Here is a 14,732-nt window from a genome sequence, read left to right as displayed (position 1 = left end):
GCAGGGATGCTGCAAACACGTAAATAAAGGCTTAGAGCTTATGAATAATGCAATTCAAGCCAAAGCATGGATGTAGAATTTTGAAGGGTTGGGACATTAATGTAATTGTCTATCTTAAGTCAAGTCAAAGTCAAACAGCCTTTTTTCACTTTATTCAGGATGAAATTGATGCAGCAGTGAAGACACTATTATCGTTAAAACTGTCATATAAAACAACAACAGGGCAAGATTATCAGGCAGGCTTGCCTCCAAGAGATCTTGTATTAAGAAACAATGGTACAACTAAAGAAGAGGACGAGGATTTTGTGGACCCCTGGACTGTGCAGACATCAAATGCTAAAGGCGTGGATTATGACAAACTCATAGGTATGATGCTTTTGTCACCGCTACTTAGAATTTTATGTCAAGTGATCCTAATGACCACAAAACCAACAAGGGATCATAACAAATCCTGATCAAAACCATCATAGGTATCATTTAATTTATGTCTGATCTTAGCATTTCTAAAGAACTTGCTGTAGGAATGGAAAATGTCCCAGGCAGGGATCGCCTGTGGAAGACTTAAATACTTTGCAAATAGCTTTTCAGTTCAAAATAGAAGCTTTACTCGCAGTTAGGTTTTTGGTGTAAGAGCTGTTATTAGGAGTTACGTTAATGAAGACACTGTGACTGAGTATCTGCATCTTCAGTGGCTGTGATGCAGAACAGCTGGAGCCTAGAGCATTCTGACCAGGCTATAGGCTTCTTCATACCATCTCTCCACATCTGCCTCGACTTCCAAGTTAGGGAGAGGGGAGGATGGTCCAAAACTAATGCAGAAATCTAAATGTAATGACTCCTCCACAAGACATACTACCAAGTAGCCAAGTGCTGTCTGGAATGAAAAAGATGCACCTTATTCAAAGAACGTGCATGTAATGGAAAATATTTTAGGCAGGGATGTTAAAAAAATCTTGCAAAGTTTTGTAATTTAAGAAACAGGGGGTTAGTTAATTTGCTTATTTGTTTTCCAGTCCAATTTTTGTAGCTTGTTTGAGTCTCAACGTAGAAACAGGTGAGAGAACTATTAATGAATTTTTACTATTTTTGCTTTTTTTAAATTATTGTCAATCTTCAATCTGTATTTGGTACCTCAGTGAAAATTCTTTAGCAGTTGTACATTGCTGGTGTCTGCTTAGCAGCTTGCTTCTCACAATAGAGTATACACCCTTATGTGTCAGTAACTCTATATTTGCTTTTGGGAGGTCAGTTGATAGTGTCAGCGTTCTTTTAATTCGGTGTGATGTTACTGTAAGATTGTGTCAAATGTATGTGCATATTGGTTTAGTCTGCAGAACGTAATAGGAGAAATAAAATGTTGGAAAGGGAGAGGTGTGCAAAGAAAGATATGTTGGTGGAGGAGAAGGAAGAAAAACAATTGTTAGAATCTTGAAATGGGCAAGATCTCTCATCATCGTGTTACTTGTGTAGGAGGTATGGAGAAGAGTTTTTTTGTTTTCTTCAGGAGGGAGTGGGTTCTAAGTCTTGTAGAAAAGTGGTAAGAGTAGAATACTTGCAATTTCAAGGTCTTTTGAGAATAACTAGTGTGACTTCACTGTAAATCAGTTTTCTAAAGCTGTGCTAAAGCCTAACAGCAATGTCCTTTTTTTTCTAGTAACTGTATGTGTATACATGTATGGCCTTTTGATCTACCCTGCAGTGGTGGGTTAGCTTGAAGGGTTTTTACGTATTTACACTGCTAGCAGATCGGGGAATTTGGTGGATGAGTCATTTTGCTTGTTCTAAGTGATGTGTTGGAAATTTTTCAGAGAAGAATACTAGCCTAGCCACTGCAGGAAGTGAAAAAGTTATTGCTTGTTGTTGATAAACTTCCTCCTCTTCCTCCCTGTTTTAAAAATAATTATAAAAAGTATTGTCCGAGAACTTGACAGCTGATAGCTCTTACAGTAAAGGAAATTTTTGTGTCACATGTAATCAGTTTATTAACTGCTAGTGCCAGGGGAAGTTGTAAGTGTATTTGTGTTTGCTCAAACATAGAAGAAATGAAAGTGCCAAAAGCGCTGTGTAATTGAAAGGGATATTCTTATCAAACAGTTGTCTTAGACGTGCACACGAGTGTATGATTACACAACAAAACAGCCTAAAGATATTGTGGGAAGAAAGGTTCTGTTAGCTAAGTACTAGACGTGAACATTCCTAGAGGTTTTTTTTATATGTTTGAGCATGAGCAAGGACAGAGGGATGAATGGGAAAGAGCTTTGTATGCTAACCATGCTGATACTTCAGTGAGCTGAATACTGCAAGTGAGATAAGATGGTTGAAGTTGGCAGGAATCTTTGGAGATCATCTGGTCAACCCCGCTACTCAAAGCGGAGTCAAGTAGAGTCAGGACCTGTCCAGTAGGAGTTTTACTATCTCCGAGGATGGAGATCCTATGACCTCCCTGGGCACCTGGTTTCCAATTGTGCCTGTTGCTTCTTTCCCTTTCACTGGGCATCACTGAGAAAGGTCTGCTGCTGTCTTCTTTACTCTCCTGCCCCTGCCCTAATCAGATATTTATACACATTGATAAGGTCCCTCCAGAGCCTTCTCTTCCCCAAGCTCAGCAATCCCAGCTGTCTCAACCTCTCCTTGTATGACAGATGCTCTAAGCCCTTCATCTGCTTGGCCTTTTGCTGGATTCACTTTAAGGAGGACAGGGACATACTATACTGGAGCCCAGAACTGGACCTAATGCTCCAGATGTCTTGTCAGTGCTGAGTAGAGGGAAAGGCTCTCCTCCCTTGACGTTCTGGCGGCGCTGCTCCTAATGCAGCCCATAAGGCTGTTGACCTTCCAATCCACAGTAGCGCATTGCTGGCCTGTGTTCAATTCCTTGTCTACCAGGACCCTAGGACCCCAAGGTCCTTCTCTGCCAAGCTGCTTTCCAGCCATTTGCCCCCTGCCTGTACCATTGCACGGAGTTATTCCTCCCCGGATTCAGGACTTTGCATTCCCTTTTGTTGAACTTTGAGAGATTCTTGTCACTCCATTTCTCTGGCCTGCCAAGGTCCCTCTGAACGGAAACACAACCATCTCTTGTATCAGCTACCCCTCCCCGGATTGTTTCATCTGCAAACATGCTGAGGGTGTACTCTGTCCCATCATCTACATCATTAATGAAGATGTTAAACAGTATTGGCCCCAGTCTCAACTGTCTGGGGTACACAAATAATGTTTGGCTTCAGCTGGACTTTGTGCTGCTGGTCACAACCCTTTGAGCTTGGCAGTTTGGCCAGTTTTCAGTTCACTTTACTGTCTCCTTATCTAGTCTCAGTTATCTATGAGAATAGTAAGGCTTTTGACACCATTTCCCATCTCAAAATTCAGATAAACAATGTCCACTGTTTTTGGCTCATCTACTAGGCCAGTCATACCATCATAGAAGCCTATTAATTTGGTCTGACATGATTTCCCATTCATAAATCCATGCTGACTACTCCCAGTCACCTTCATGTCTTTAATAATGTTTATGAATGGCTTCCAGGATTATTTGCTCCATCACATGCCCAGAGATTGAGGTGAGGCTGACCAGCCTGTAGTTTCACAGTTCCTTCTTCTTCCCCTTCTTTGAGACAGGAGTGGCATTTGCTTGCTTCCAGCCCCCAGGAACCTCTCCCAGTTGCCATGACTGTTCAAGAATTGTTGAGACTGGCCTGGTCAGTAAAGTTACTGTATAACAAATAGTAGGTTATTAGTTTTCTATGTGCAAATATAACACAGCAGTGAGGAAAAATACACAATAAATTTTCAGCAAATGCAAATGTGCTTTTGACAATAGCAGCTCTCAGGACTTCTTATGTACAGCGAGTTGAAAGCTGTCTTTTGGTAAAAGCTAGAACACTAGAGATCAAAAGCATGCTAGGAATTTTTTAAAAGCTTGTTAAGGAGTCGAGACTGTGTCCTTGTCAGAAGCTGTTTAGGAAGGTAGATTCTTTGTGGATAGAGAGCCTAAAATGTTTTGAACATCCTCATAAGAGGAATAAGTGGACATAGGTAGAGAAAAATTATCCAGTTTTTTAACAGGAAGGATGAAGATTGACAAAGAAAAGGAAGTTATGCAGTCTGTGAATGTTTAATGAAGGTATTTAGGCATTTCCAGTGAAGTGTTCTATATATCAGAGATATTTCTAGGGTGGTTAGCCCCAGGCAGTCAGGTGCATTCCCATGTTTTCTGTTTCTGTAAGATTAGCCTCTTACTAGTCTGCTGAATCAAACGTTCTCATGTTCATTTGGTCTCTTTTTAGCATTCGTCCAGATTATAATTACTTTGCCATTTTGTAATGCATTTTATTTGTTAGGAAGAAATTAATTCAGTAATTAAGGTTTGCTTAGGACAAGTAGATGCAATAATGCTCAGGAAACATACTGATTACAGCAGTGGTTGCTGAATCATGTAACAGCATGTCTTTTTTAGTGATATTTATTTTAATGGGTCAGTGGGTGGGCCCAGTGCTTCACTTGTATGATATCCTGCTTGATTCACCTCGAGTGAATAAACAATTGCGAACAGGAATGTGTTTCCCATTGGATTATAGTGCAGACACCAAGCTGAGCGGTGAAGTTGATGCCCAAAGGATGGGATGCCACCCAGAGGGACCTGGACAGCCTCAAGAAGTGGGCATGTTTGAACCGCGTGAGGTTCAGCAAGGCCAAGTGCAAGACCCTGCACCTGGGTCAAGGCAGCCCCCGCTATCAATACAGGCTGGAGGCTGAAGGGACTGAGAGTGGCCCTGAGGAGAAGGACTTGGGGGTACTGATGGATGAAAAACTGGACGTGTCACACTCACAGCTCAGAAGGCCAACCATATCCTGGGCTGCATCAAGACAAGCGTGGCCAGCAGGTCAAGAAAGAGGATTCTGCTGCTCTACTCTGCTCTGATGAGACCCCACCTGGAGTCCTGCATCCAGCTCTGGAGCCCTCAGCACAGGAAAGACATGGACCTGGTGGAGCAGGGCCAGAGGAGGGCCACAAAAATGATCAGAGTGATGGAACGCCTTTCCCATGAGGAAAGGCTTGAAAGAGTTGGGGCTGTTCAGCCTGGAGAAGAAAAGGCTGTGGGGAGACCTTGTAGCAGCCTTCCAGTACTTAAAGGGGGATTACAAGAAAGATGGGGACAGACTTATAGCAGGGCCTGTTGTGATAGGACAAGGAGTAATCAGTTTTAAACTAAAGCAGCATGGATTTAGACTAGATATAAGGAAGGTATTTTTTACCATGATGGTGGTGAAACGCTGGAACGGGTTGCTCAGAGAAGTAGTGGAAGCCCCATCCCTGGAAACATTCAAGGCCAGGTTGGATGGGGCTTTGTGCAACCTGGTCGAGTTGAAGATGTCCCTGCTCTCTGCAGGGGTGTTGGGCTGGATGATCTCTAAAGGTCCCTTCTAACCCAAAGCATTCTATGATTCAATGATAGTATGCCTAGTTTTCCTTCCCATTTAGTAATGAATTCTTACTAACTTCAAGTTTAGTAACTGTATACAAAGCCTTGTAGTAATGCTGTGCTTAACTAATAATTCTAGAAGAAAACAAAATGGGCGTAGGGGGTCTGGAACAGCAGAAATGCTTGCCTCCAAGTTTATGCTCAAATTGGATACATTACCACTCTTCTTTCCTGGCAAGGTTGAGTCTTCCTTCGGTGGGGGTTCATGATTTTTCTTTGTGAAAGGCTGTTCAGTGAATAGTTCATATAACAAAACAAAAAAACAGTTCATGTAACAAACACACATCCCCGTTTTCAGCTACAGTGTAGGAGAGGAACTCCCTTTACTGAGGGCTTCTCAGCATCCTGGCGCTCCAGGGTACATGTTGGTCTGACTCTTCTGTCCTATCCCTCATAAATCCCTTGGGAACGCTACAGTCTCAGTGATTAGGATGGCCATAGTTTTAAATAATATTTTTTGAGATGTATGCAAAGCCTTGATGGACTATAAATAGCCTCCATGCTCTGCTTCAAGAACCTGTGCTGCAAAGGGATGGAAGGCCTCTTTCCTTTCCCTTTTTTGGGGAAGAAGTTAGTCTAGTATAGTATAATAAGCCCAGAGGGCCTGAATATTTGGCTTTTCAAATTACACCAGTGTGCTTAACCTGCGGGGCAGCAAGAAATAGTAATTTTCTTTGTAAAATGAGCTGTGTGCCCCAGGCAGTACACTGGGTAACCAGCACAGGTAGAGAGCTCTGCCTCCGGCTGGAATCAGTTGCTGTTTTATCCGGTGGTGTGAACTGTTGCTGTCCAGCCAAGTATTGTCACTGTGTGCTAGGATTTCACAGTAGAAGCGTACCTGCTCTGGTAGAAAGTTGTACTCTTTGGAAGACCACTTCAGTTAACTATGACATTCCCACAGGAAGGCTTCTACTTTATTTGGTTTTGGCTTAAAATTAAGAAATTGAAAATTTAGAAGCAGGAACATGCAGAAGGAGGGAATTTGAAGTAAACTGAGTCTGTGTGGGGTATTCAAAGTGATGACTGGTTATTCCACAAGGCAGAAGTATAGTAGTCATGTAAGTCATCGTTTACTAGCTGCATAATGAATGGTTTAAAATTATTTTATTTGGTTTTAGTTTCCTTAGGAAACTCAAGATACTTGAAATTTGTCAAGTGTCAGCAATAAGTTCCTGGGAAATGATTATTTCCTGTTACAGCTAGGAAGACCCTAAATGCTTCTCCCTTGTGGGCATGTGTCTTATAACTATGGAATTTTCCAGTGTAGTCTCTTTTTAAGAAGATAGTTGAAATAGATGGATCTAGGTATTTTGTACGTATAAAATGTATCTTTACATCCAGAGTCTGTTTTGTTCTATTCAATACTTTGGCATTTCGAATAACTAATAGTGCAAGTTGTTCTAATGTTGAATAGAGCAGAATAGTAGCAAAGAGTAGATGCATGTCTAGATTTTTTTTTTTTTTTAATGAAGTCGAAGTCGTGTAACATTGACCTGCTTATAAGGGTTCAAGAACTGGTATTGGAGTATAGGAAGCTCTACTGGAGAAAGACTTCCCTGGTTCATTTTTATTGGGAATAGGAAAAAATACTGCTGTTTGACTCTATTAAGATCTTTTTTTGAATGAAATGACTATGTCTGATAATGTTGTTTTATTAATCAGCTGGTTTCCTAAACCACCAAGTAAGAAGTCTTACTTGATTACCATGAAGCGCATTATGCATTACCTTTTCAGGCCTCTTGAGGGGAGTAGTGTCTGTAACCATATCCATATAAAAGAAGAATTAAGTTTGCAGAAGGGTATATGGGGCTGGAAAGGGAGAAACCATGTGATTTGAGGGCAGAAAATTTAGACATCAAGAGAGGGACATTAAGAGCCTCACAGACATTTTTATTCTGTGACTTACAGAGGCCAAGTTATTGACCTAAATATGTTTCTTTGGAATGTTTTGTGTTCTGAATATCAATACATCTGCTATAAGGAGACTACAATTATAATCAGTCATGGATGGAGCAATACTACAGCCTGTGAATAGACTGGGTCTTCTAGCATAACGTTAGCATCAGAGGCAATCGCTGGGGCTCCAGGAAAGAAGCAGGAAAATCTAGTCGGTTTACATTTTCCCAGAGACTTGAAGAAGGTGTCCTTTTTAATCTAGGCTGCATTGTTACGTTCTTGGTAATTCAAGATGTGGTTGTAGCTATGTTATGCTTATTTTTTTCTTTTTTCTTTTTTTTTTTGTTTGGTTAACATTTTATGATTATAGTTCGGTTTGGCAGCAGTAAAATTGACACTGATCTGATCAATCGAATAGAAAGAGCTATTGGGCAAAAACCTCACCGCTTTCTGCGTAGAGGAATCTTTTTTTCTCACAGGTGAGTTTTTCGTGTTTTAAAATTCAAAGAGGTCCTATTAGGTATTAAAGTTCAAAAAGGTCCTATTGGGTAGACTTTCTGTGAGCATTATTGGGAGAAACCTATGACTAGCAAAAGACCGTGTTCTTTTATACCAAGGTAAACCGCAGTGTCGTTTGAAATTGGCAACTACAGATTTCCCCTGGCAACATTTGAAGCCCTTGGTTGTATCAGTTTCTGGTGTGTCCTCACTAATCCCAGAATGAAGTAGTGTGCACAGAGCAGGTTCTATTTTGACTCTACGTTAGCAGCGAAAGGAATTGGCCTAGCAGAGACCTCCGGGGCTCATATGGTGTTACTGCTGATTTCAGCAAAGGCCATGTGGCCTGTGGACCTATGCATCTGTATTCTTACATAAAAAAGGCTCAGGGAATAATCATAAGCACCAGCCTGTCAGTCATCTACACTGTCTAATTGCTAGCGTGCATGGGCTTTTGGCCTATGGCAGCTAGCACATTTCAAATAAGTGCCTGAGCATGATTCAGGGCATAACCTCCACAAGAGACTATTCCAAGCTGGCTGTTTGAGCCTATTTGGGAAATGATTCCCAGCTTTGTTTTACTAGGCCTTAGAAATTACTATCGAATTAAGTAATTTTTAAAGTTGCACATTTTTTAATTTCAATTTAAATATTTTAATTTTATTTTTAATTTATTTTTTCTTTGAGGGTTTTATTTTGTGGAGACTGGAGACAATTATTTTCTTACATTAAAGAAAAGGCCAAACAATATCCTTTTATATCTAGGACACTTACAGAATCACAGAGTCATAGGGGATGGAAGAGACCTCCGTGGATCACCTAGTCCAACCCCCCTGCAAAAACAGATTCACCTAGAGCAGGCTGTACAGGACTGCGTCCAGGCGGGTTTTGAATATCTCCAGAGAAGGAGACTCCATAACCCCTCTGGGCAACCTGTTCCAGTGCTCCGTCACCCTCAGAGTAAAAAGTTTCTTCCACATGTTCAGCTGAAGCTTCCTAGGCTTCAATTTGTGCCCGTTGCCCCTTGTCCTGTCGCTGGGCACCACTGAAAAGAGTTTGGCCCCATCCTCCTGACACCCACCCTTCAGATATTTATAAGCATTTATAAGATCCCAACTTAACATGCTGTATTTTATTTACAAGTACATTAAAAGCACTCAACTTTTGAATAGAAGCTTTTTTCTGTAGATGTTTCTTCCTCAGGAGTTGCATCACGTTTTCTCTGTTTTTTATTTAGAGATATGGACCAAATCCTCGACGCTTATGAAAATAAGAAGTCCTTTTACCTTTATACAGGCAGAGGGCCATCTTCTCAGGCAATGCATGTTGGTCATCTTATCCCATTTATATTCACAAAGTAAGTTATTTCTAACATTTGTGTTAATCAAAACATTTTTTTCTAAGGAAATGTTGAACATGGTTTATGGAACTGCCAAAATGATACATTGCAAGGAGTTCTGTTTATGTGAGGTGAATGTTAATGAACTTAAGCAATGTAACTTACCTTTTCACTATAATGACCACAATCCCTGCATCACCATAAAGCCCACTTCCTTGCATCCTTAGCCCTGTGGCACTCCTTAGATTTTTTTGTTCTTCTTAAAAACAAGTTTATGATGAGACTCAGTAACATTACTCTATTATGTGGTGCATGCAGCAGCAGGATAGAGACATTGGACTCAAAGAGCTAGAAGTCTCTGAATTTTGTTTCCATTGCAAATGGTGACTCCTATCATATGTATGGGAAACAATGTGTGAGTCTTTTTTCCAGGTAAGTTGTCATTATAATCTGTATAAAATGTTTATTCTGTTCACATAAACATAACTGCATATGCATACAAAGAAAAGAGAAGCAGGCCTCTCTATATACATTTGTTTAAATGTATAAAAATGTTTTAGCTACATGACTTACATCTTCATTTGAACTTGCTTTGAGATAAAATATTTCTGCTTTTATTAGGTGGCTGCAAGAAGTATTTGATGTTCCCTTAGTTATACAGTTAACTGATGATGAGAAATACCTTTGGAAGGACCTGACAACTGAGAAGGCATATGAGTATGCTAGAGAAAATGCAAAAGACATCATTGCATGTGGTTTTGACATCAATAAAACCTTTATATTTTCTGATTTAGAGTATTTGGGGTAAGTATAAATTTCTTTAGGGCATTGTAATGAAAAAAGCATCTGTGTTTTCTCTCCAAATTTGAGAGCCTGACAGCCAGCATTGTTTTAATGAGTGTATCTAAACTTGAAAGCTTCAAAACAAGTTTTACAACACTTAAAATAGAAACGTATTCATTTTTCTGCTGCCTAACATAGTATATAGATACTATTGTGATTCCTCTGCATAACATATGAACAAATATTTGTCTGCGCAGTGCTGAAGTCTAAATTATGAAAAATGTATTAAACCAGCTAAATTGTAAAAATACCTAAACTACCAGGAAACCTCCAGATTTATTTTTTTAAGATTGTATCAAAATCACTGAGATGTGTTTACACTTTATCTGCGTTAACAAAAGGTATTTCAGCAACTTGTGGTTAATTAATTTAATAATACAACATGGAAGATTATTAATTGAACTTTGAGTAAAGTTGAAAGAAGGTTTAAGAAAAATAATCTGCTGTTGGAACTGCTTTCTCAGAAGGAAGCAGTTTTATGGCAGAGTTCAGAACTGAAGTTGTGGGCTTTGTTCTTCCGTGTGGGGTGATGAGCTTCCTTAAAGACTGAAGTGAGAAAATATGTGTTCTGGAGACAAACTGTGTAATGTACAGCCCCCGGAATGTGGAGCCTACAGAGCAGTCTTTCCTTTCACTGCTCTGACTCTCCTGCCTTAGAAAAGCTGCATTAACACAGCTCTACCCTGTGGCTGAATGAGGGTGAGTCAGAACTGCTGGTTTTTTTGCTTCAGCTCTTCAGCAGAAATAAAAAAGTTGATGAGCTATTTTTGATTTGGAAATGCTGCTGCTGTATTTGGTGACAGAGAAAGTCCAGCCAGGGAACTTAGCCTGTAGAAAATGAGAATTTGGAGGATTTGAGCTACTAGTCCTTTGGTGAATCGTAGTGTCCTGTATGGGGTACACACTGGAGATGCCAAGCAACACGGAAGACATGATCCATTCAGGTTGCTTGAGTTCAGAGAAGCGTAAGGATAGGTAAACTTCAGCACCATGAGACTTTTTGGCATCATTTCCAAGTCAAAATATTTCTGGGTTTAGACTGTTAATTGTGACAAAAAATGTTTCCAGTAAATGTTGGGGTGGAGAGAACAATAAATTAAACTTTCAAGGCATAAAATTCTTGTTTGTAAATAATTCTCTAATTGTCATCTCAATGGGCCACAAAACGTCCAAAACAAGGAGATTTCATCCTGGCAGGTTTTTTGACATTCTCAGCTTTTGGAGTGAAAGTTTCTACTTACACTTTTCTGCTCTTACCGCTCACTTCATTTTTCCATTTTCTTTCTCACAGGAGAAGTGTCGGATTCTACAAAAACATCGTCAAAGTTCAGAAGCATGTTACGTTTAACCAAGTGAAAGGAATCTTTGGCTTTACAGACAGCGATTGCATTGGTAGGAAATAATACGAGTTTCTTAATAATTTAATAATACAAGAAGTGATGCTTGCTTCACTTTCAATGGCATCAAGTTATAATGTAAACAGATTAGTGTCTGCCACTCATGAAACTGACAGAGAAGCAAGAAGATCCATGTTTCTAGGCTGATTCTACAAGGGTGTGGCTCCTTCAGTATAGAAATTTCTAGCATAATATCTACCTTTTTGGCCTAGTAACAGTAAAGTACAAAACACTAAAGTTGAAGTGCCCGGGTTAAAGAACCATTCCTTTTTTTTTTTTTTTTTAAATAATGTGATTGCAGCTATAATCAATTATTCCTCCTAGAAATTTCTGTGCCGTGTTTATATAGAAGCTTTTCTTTCCAGAAAAAGTTTTATTAATACATACACACATATACATATATGACAAAAGTTAAGTAGCACTCAGAAGCCCAGTTATCAAGGTACTGGGTAACTCTGTCTTCACTGCGATTGCATGTTTCTATCTCATTGGCCAAAAAAAGATTCTGTGTCAAATGAGGCATTAAAACCTTGGGGTTGCTGAGCGCTAACATTGTTTTTTGACCAGTAATTGGGCCAGTGAAAGCTTTTCAGCCTTCACTGTAACCAAGGAACAGATTCCTACTTGTTTTAGCAGTGTTCTAATAAAAGTCAGTATGGTGATAATGGCTTCATTACATGTTTGGACAAATCTGCTATTTGCTTCCTCTTTTGAGAGGATTTTTGTCAGGGAGGCAGGTTGGTCACCTTATGACTCAGCACTGTATAAAAAAGAAAACTAGACACATCTGAGCTGCTTCATGAGTGCAGCATGTATATAGCAGTGATTCTGAGATCTTAGAGGGGAACTGTCCTGGTAAGTAGCTCTACAGTCATTCTCACAGAGAAAAAAAAAAATGAGCAGCTCAGAGTGGTGATATAGTCAGTTGTATTTCTGGGAAGAGTGGGTAGTTCGGTAAGGAAGAGAGTATGTGCTGACAAACCTTCTCCGAAACCTTTGTGGTCACAGCCTGTTTCATTGGTTTCTGTTAGTTGAAGGTTTGCTGACATCATAGACGGTAAAGATAAAAAAGTTTCCTTAAATAAGGCAACACTGCTTGATAAAGATAGATGTTGGTCTTCAACTCAGTATCTGGGTGATTCACTTGTGCATTTTACATATTTCAAAAAGTTCTCTCTATTTATCATTGCTTATTTGAGCTTTTCAGCTTTTCCAAACATGTTGTTTTCTAGGAAAGATCAGCTTTCCTGCTATTCAGGCTGCTCCATCCTTCAGTTCATCATTTCCACAGATCTTCAATGGCAAGGAGAACATTCAGTGTCTTATCCCATGTGCTATTGATCAGGTAAGAAAATCATGTTACTTAATTTGGTTTTCATGGATGTGTTTTTGTAACGTACCATTTAAGCTTCAAGGTGGTGTACCGAAACATCTGTAAAACATTCCTGCAAGCACCTTTCTTGGGCAGAAGCTGGAAGAGATAAGAGTGCTGTATTGTGTCCTGACAAAGACGAAGGCTTAAGCCAACAATCACATATTTATGCATTACTCATTCTTGCCAGTCTTGGATCTGTCTTACCACAGTTCACAGTGAGCTGGCACCTATGAAAGCAAAGACAGTAAAATCTATGCAAAAGTATACTGACATGGAGGTAGGAAGAAACTTTTGGTCTTCTCCATGGTAACTAGGACAAGATGTAATGAGTTTAACTTGCAGCACGAGAGGTTTATGTCGAACCACAGGGAAAAATAATAAAGAAGCATTGAAATAGTTTGCCAGAACGGCTGCAGAACTTCAACAATTCAGATCTACATAGAGAGGATGGAAGAACATCGGCTACAAGTGACTGATAGTGTCGTTACTTTAAATAAAGTATTGTTTCTAGCAATCAAATTCTGCGCTGTCTGAATCTGTAGCTATTTTAGTCAAAGTGACAGTCACTGGAAGATGATGTAATTACATTCATCAACCACAATATTATGTAGTAATATTATTCTGGTTGGTTTTAAGTCAGATCAGCAGCACAGCACTGCCAGCTTGATCACTGATTTAATTCAGATTCTGTGCTAGTTATTAAACACTTTGGTAGGAAGGTTGCATCTTAATCTGCATCCATCTCCAGGCCTACTAAGGATAGTTTTCACAACTATTTTATATCTTTGTAAGTATGCCTATTAATTGAGGGAATTGGAGTGTACAGCAAAACTAAGGAAATGAAATAAGGGATTTTGTTTGTTCCTCTGGATGAACTGGATGGGAAGTAGGTTCTGGAACATTTTGTGGTTTGTTTTTTGCTTTTTTTTTTTTTTTCTCCTTGAGACTACCTGTTAAGGCATGAACGAATTGGCACTAATCAGCTTTTAAATCACATTTTTCAACTTAATTCTGTGCTTTTATTGGTGGTTGTTCCAGGATCCTTATTTTAGAATGACCCGCGATGTAGCACCTAGAATTGGACAGCCTAAACCAGCCTTACTGCACTCCGTCTTCTTCCCAGCCTTGCAAGGAGCACAGACGAAAATGAGTGCTAGTGACCCAAACTCCTCCATCTTCCTCACAGATACACCCAAACAAATCAAGACAAAGGTAAAGACCTGCAAAACGTGAGAACACAAAGCTTTATAACAGAGTGGTGGTCCTTGCAGTTACAATGGCAATTTTTTTGTTTTCTTTGAACATATCTGCATCCTTTTTTCCATATGTTTCATTGCAAAACATCTTCAGGAATAGACGAAGTTATGCAAATTTAGCTAGACTATCAAATATAATCTTTTGCCTTGCCAACTAGTCTAACAGTACAAACATTAGCTAGAACAATATACAAATATTGTGTTTGTTATCTGATATCTGCAGAGCAGTGGTGTAAGAATAAAAGCTGTGAAGGCTCATGCTCTAAAAATAAATATTATGTTGCCATAGTTTTGAAATCTGGCAGTCCATGATGCAAATCAAATAAACAGCTCTTTCTCTTGACTGCCTTTCCATGCTGGGAGCACCAGGCGTTGATTACAACAGAGATCAGGCTTTTCATGCTGCTTGGGGATCTGCTGCTGCTGTGCACTCCTCCCTCCAATTCACAAATAAATATTACGTTGAATTTCACCTGTTTTAGCAGGGGTATTTTCTCCTATGTGAGTATATTCCTAGTGCCCCTTCTAGCTCAAAGGAAAATCCCTCTTATGCAGTGTCAGATGATTTAGTTTGGTAAAAGTTCACCTGTGTTGTGGTATTTAACAAAATATAAATACAAACCAGTCTTTGGAAAAGGATTTGTA

The 14,732-nt window shown here is 39.6% G+C and overlaps 1 protein-coding gene across 8 annotated transcripts in view; it reads left to right on the top strand.

The window, feature by feature from the left end:
• The window catches only part of WARS1 (tryptophanyl-tRNA synthetase 1), a 28,218-nt gene that overhangs the window by 5,951 nt on the left and 7,535 nt on the right, over nucleotides 1–14,732 (top strand). For all 8 annotated transcript variants that reach the window (XM_075426517.1, XM_075426512.1, XM_075426516.1 and 5 more), the window contains 7 exons: nucleotides 159–366; nucleotides 7,750–7,858; nucleotides 9,115–9,234; nucleotides 9,838–10,020; nucleotides 11,351–11,451; nucleotides 12,689–12,801; nucleotides 13,870–14,043. In XM_075426517.1, the coding sequence (XP_075282632.1) occupies nucleotides 159–366; nucleotides 7,750–7,858; nucleotides 9,115–9,234; nucleotides 9,838–10,020; nucleotides 11,351–11,451; nucleotides 12,689–12,801; nucleotides 13,870–14,043 (1,008 nt within the window). The remainder of the gene's footprint in view (nucleotides 1–158; nucleotides 367–7,749; nucleotides 7,859–9,114; nucleotides 9,235–9,837; nucleotides 10,021–11,350; nucleotides 11,452–12,688; nucleotides 12,802–13,869; nucleotides 14,044–14,732) is intronic.

The sequence above is a fragment of the Opisthocomus hoazin genome, chromosome 7 (assembly GCF_030867145.1).
Source record: "Opisthocomus hoazin isolate bOpiHoa1 chromosome 7, bOpiHoa1.hap1, whole genome shotgun sequence".
Classification (NCBI taxonomy): Eukaryota; Metazoa; Chordata; class Aves; order Opisthocomiformes; family Opisthocomidae; genus Opisthocomus; species Opisthocomus hoazin.
The sequence above is the reverse complement of the archived record's forward strand: the minus strand, read 5'-3'. Positions and strand labels throughout refer to the sequence as shown.